This window comes from Sorex araneus, chromosome 1, assembly GCF_027595985.1.
Source record: "Sorex araneus isolate mSorAra2 chromosome 1, mSorAra2.pri, whole genome shotgun sequence".
Taxonomy (NCBI): domain Eukaryota; kingdom Metazoa; phylum Chordata; class Mammalia; order Eulipotyphla; family Soricidae; genus Sorex; species Sorex araneus.
In genome coordinates, this window is record NC_073302.1 from 271,929,858 (window position 1) to 271,935,157 (window position 5,300).

General features: G+C 41.9%; 1 protein-coding gene across 1 annotated transcript; it reads left to right on the forward strand.

Moving 5' to 3' along the window:
• Window positions 1–4,685: 4,685 nt before the first annotated feature.
• LOC101537707 (mitochondrial import receptor subunit TOM5 homolog) lies at window positions 4,686–4,839 on the forward strand. The gene is given in 2 exon segments (XM_012931719.2): window positions 4,686–4,756; window positions 4,758–4,839. Coding segments are annotated over 2 exon segments (153 nt in total).
• The last annotated feature ends 461 nt before the right edge of the window (window positions 4,840–5,300 follow it).

Sequence of the window (5,300 nt, forward strand, 5' to 3'; positions counted from 1 at the left end):
GAAACATCTTCTGCATGTCAAGCAGTAACACTAAAGCAAAGAATAGATGAAAGAAATGTCAAAGCATCAAAAGGCTGGTATCATGGCTAGCAAATGTGTCACAGAAGCAATCAGTAAGACTTTGTGTCATAGCTTAATTGGAGGTTTTTTCTCCTTTCCTCCTTTTTTTTCTTTCATAGCAGCATGTAAACTAACAATGTGTCCAAAAATCAATGTTATATCTAAAATAAAGACTTCCTGAATATATGAGAAAACTGGACTTCAATAAACATATACAGAAGAATATGAAATTTCAGTAGTCTCAGTGGGTAAGAGGATTCTAAAATAAGATGAAAGAAGTGAAAGTCAGTATGTCAGAATGTGAAGTCTGTAAAATGAGATTATTATTTGTCTTTATTTTCTCCCTTTGTAGGTTTTCCAAATTCTTTAAAAAAAATCTTTTTCAAAGTCAAGTGATATTTTAAATATTAAAAATAGGCTAGAAGGGCAACCCTACTCTCCCTTAGACACTTATAACTTTCTTTATAATCCACGGCTGTGATATTTTGAAACCTTTTTGGAGTCTGTTTATATTGAAATCCTTATTCTTCTGTGAGAAGGGAAGTCTATGGATTTATCTGCTGTGACTCTGACCTCCTTGGGGCGGGAGAGGCAGTACACCGGATGGGCACTTGTCTGCAACTGACCCAGGTTTCATCCCAGCACCAGATAGGATCCTCCAGGCCCCTCAGGAATCATTGCTGAGTGCAGAGCCAGGAGTAAGCCCTGAGCAATGCTGGGTGTGGCACATACACACATATACACAAGCGCGCGCACGCACACACACACACACACACACACACACACACACACACACACCCCAAGCCCAAAAAAGCACTATTCAATTCTGACCTCCTACTTCCTATTACTGGATTCACGTGTGCAGACTGACTTATGTTGCATTCTTCCATTTTTCCTAATATTCTATAAAATGTCCTTGATCTTCTAGCCACAAATGCTAATTTATCCATTGTCTCTTTTAAACATCGAAGCCCTTGAATATAGATCTTTTAAGCCCATCATTCTTAGTACTCAGAATTATTCTGAATAATGTGCTGGGCTCTTCTGAAACCAGGTTTAAAACAGGTAAAACATATTCATATGTTATTGATCCACCTGTGACACTTTTTAATTTCTTTCCTTTATGAAAGACAGAAACCATGAAAAACTAAAGAAACTCTTCTCTTCTTGGGTATGTGAGTTATTAAAAGATCATGTAACTAGTATGTTTTATAGTTAATAACGTTCATATTCTAATTTTAATATCCAATCCTATAATCAATTTTTGCTATATTTTGTGTTGAGGCAATCTTGGATTGCAAAAATGTAAATGTTTATACACATTTGGGATACAATATCACCATACCACATGCATCACTAAAGTATCAGGATTCCTCCACCAACAGCTTGGTGAACACGCTAGCATTTCGTAGGTCACCAGGAAGATAAATGAAGAAAGCAGAAGGTGAAGATGGAACATGAAGTCTGAAGGAAAAGAAGTAGGGAACCCTGAGCCAGCCTGATTTATGCAAAGGAATAGATCCTGCGGTATATTTGTATATTTGTTTGGCTGGAGCTACACTGTGCTGCCCTTTAAAAATCCATCTCTTTCTGTTCTCACTCTTCTATAACATAAATATAGAGTGTCTAAGAGATACAAGTATCACTGGAATGCAAACAGGAAGTAGATGAATCCCCACTCTGCATGTTTGAATCCTCATGGGTCAAGGCTGATTGATGCTTTCTCCCAAAGCACCATCACTAACTATCTCTGCAGTTAGCAAGACACCACCCTCAAGCTTCATGGCCTCTTCTGTCACCCACGGAGTCTGAAGGAGGGCTTTATGAAGACCCAGTAAGAGTATCCAGGTACCCACCAATTGAGTGCATAAATAAAAGTCACTATGCACCAAATTAAGCTCTCCCACTGGCACCATCAATCAACCACAGCCCTCTGTCAAATTTTATGAACCCAAGCTCAGTCTTCACTTCCATACCTCCTACGGGTAAATTCATTTGATGGTGTAATTAAAAAATCACTTGGGCATTTAACCTGCTGTTCATAATTATGTTCCACTCCCACGTGACCTCCCAACTAGTTGAAATAATAAATAAATACAATCTGGCTTCTTTTCTCCTCATGGACAACTGATCATCACTGATCAGCATGCATTGGGTAGAGACTGAAGTTCCAAGACTGACTTGAAGATATGAGGGCAAACAGGCTGAGACATCTGTCACCCCATTGGTCACCAGGGTTGATTCAGCTGATCTGGCTGCCTCGGTGGGTGTCCCCTTCTCCCTCACTGCTCTGTGTGGTCTCTCATGAAGCTGCTTGTTCCCCAATAGAGACAGACTGTTCTTCAGTCGAGGGTATACAAGTAGCTGTGTTCCCTTGCTAGAACCTCCAAATAACTGCTCAAGACTGACTTTAACTCTGGTTGGATTTTAGAGACTCAGGACCTGAGCAATAGTACAGCAGATAGTGTGCTTGCCTTCCATATAGACAACCTGGGTTTGATCCCAGACACCCTATGTGTTCCCCTGAGTACACGGGGAGTGATCACTTGAGCACACAGCCAGGAATAAGCCCTGAGCACCACTAGGTTTGGTCCAAAACCAAAACAAAATAAAACAAAAAATTAAATTTTAGGCTTGGATACAGAGCTATGGTGTAATGAGAGGAAAGGCAGAGATGCCAAAACAATACAGAACTTACTTCATGCATACACACACACACACACACACACACACACACACACACACATCAGCTTGGCACACAGAGAGGAGCATATGAAGTATCAATCTGAAGGAAAAGGAAGGGTCGGCTAGACGTGCCATCATTGCTACATTAAGACCCAGACTTGGTAAAGTCAGACTCTACCAAAAATAGTGAAAATAAGGATACATCTCATTGCTCTGTCATGTGTGAGATGTTCATTAGCATTTCATGCAGGCAGGCAGAAAATTGCTGGAGAAAGGAAGAAATCACATTCCCAGCTCATCCCCCACCAAGAGCTGCAGATTTGGCATTTCTGCACAGGAGGAATCCATGCCCTGCTGGCGACAGACTCATCATCAACCCAACCCACAAAGAAAGGCAAAATGCCTCTGCATCTTTATTGCTTGGAGCATCTCATGAGTATTATCAGTCTCAGGAACACTTCTGAGCATCTTTACATAAACTCTTCCAATCTCTAAATTCTGTGCTTCCTACCTGAATTGCCAGATTCATTAGAGCAGAGGTATAATTCATTTTTAATGATCAATACAGTAGAAATGAATGGAAATGGGGGAAGAGAGAAGGAAAGGCATCAGAGGGAGGCCAGGTTTTATCTCTGTCCAGCCCTGTTCTCTTAGCACTTTGTAGATGTGGGGGCCTCTCTAATCATTTGTGCCTTGTGTAGTCCCAAGTGATAAACCAGCCTTGATGCTGGATTTGACTTTTATCTCTGAAGTTATGTTGGTGCTTCCTACATAGGAAGTTCCCAATTATCTCTGGCCACAGGGAACCCATGAAGTAAACAAAGGCACACATTTCAAGTGCCTTACCTCATTCCTCATCGCACCTTTCAAAGAAATTGATTAAAATTGATTAATGTGGAGCCAACTGAACTGTTTGAAGTATCACCCCTTCTTCCTTTAACTTCCCCATTTCTCATGGAAGAATAAGAAGTGGGGATATGGTCCAAAAGGCAGGGTACTATGGGGCAGCAGGGTGGGGGGGAGTTTCAAGTCCCGAGTTCTGATGTCTCAGTCACTTCCACCTTGTGGCACTTTTTATCTCCTGCAATCTCAAAGGACCTGTGCAGCATCTACACAGTGCTTTGCATCATAAATTTATACTGAGAAAGAGACAAAGCAAGACACTGTTGCCATGCTTTAAGAAGCATGTGCTTTCAATCGACTTCCTGTCGCGTGTCTGTAAATGACCTTGCATGGCTGCTGGTAGAGAACTGACAGATTTCCACTGCTGTTGTCACTGTTCATTCCTCGGATATCTCAGGTGGCAGTAGCAAACCTGAGCACCCTTCTGCCTTAATCCTATATCATGATTTAGTCCGCAGTGCCCAGCTCTAATAGTTCATGATGGAAAAACCATACCAACACAAAAGCCAGACATGCCCAAGGGGATTACCAAACCACTGCTTGAGCCATACCAGCTGTGCTCCAGATTTACTCCTGTCTGCACTCAGGGGCCCCTGGTGGGGCTCAGGGAACATGTGTGGTGCCGAAGATCAAACCCAGGTCTGATGTATGCAAGGCAAGTGCCCCACCTGCTATACTATTGCTCCAGTCCAGCCAAACAATTTTTAGAGCATATTTTTGCAAAACATTCCATGACAATGAAAGTGTTCAACACATACTAGTAAATGAGACAAGTCTGACACCAAATTTTGTGTCATATGATCGGATTCGATTGTTTCTAAGTCTACGCATGCTGATGCCAAAATACAAATACGGTTCATTTTCTGACAGTGCAATTAAGAGAAATTTTCTCTTCTCCTTAAGTTTTCAATCATATAAATTGAGCATTGTTGATTTGATAAGCAGTGGGGAAATTATCTTTTAAAGTTACTAGACAGGCGGCGGCCAGCTGGGAGCGCCGAGCTCGGCCGTGCTGAGACCCGAGAGGCTGCTCCACGATGTTCCGGATCGAGGGCCTCGCGCCGAAGCTGGACCCCAAGGAGATGAAACAGAAGATGCACGAGGACGTGATCTTCCATACGGACCTACCTCATCTACGTGGCCCTGCTGCGAGTCACTCCTTTTATCTTAAAGAAGCTGGACAGTATATGAAGACTGGTCATCACATGTGAATGCAGGATATGAAGAATCTGGTTACAGTTTCTCCTCCTGTCTGCAAATGAGTAGGCCCAGAAAGATGTAAGAGACTCTGATTGAATGGACCTAAAAATCCTACTTGTCATGAAACAAGTCTGACTCTGGTGACTGACCTTTATAGCTGAAATGAAACTATTTGGAACATCTGAAAAAGCTATTTTGTGGTCCTAGAACGCCCTTATGCCTGTGATATTCAGCCTCTGTCAATGTTGGTATAATGGTAAATAATGGCAAATTTCCTTTTCTAGCAAGTATCAATTATAAGGGAATTATGTCTGTGGTGACACTGTCTTGCCATTCCTGGTCCCCTTTTTACTTCGGTCTGTTGAAGAGTTTCTTACAGCCAGTTGTTTTATGAAAGCCAGCACACAACCACGATGACATTTAAGCACAGGACCATTAGTCTATATTTTTAA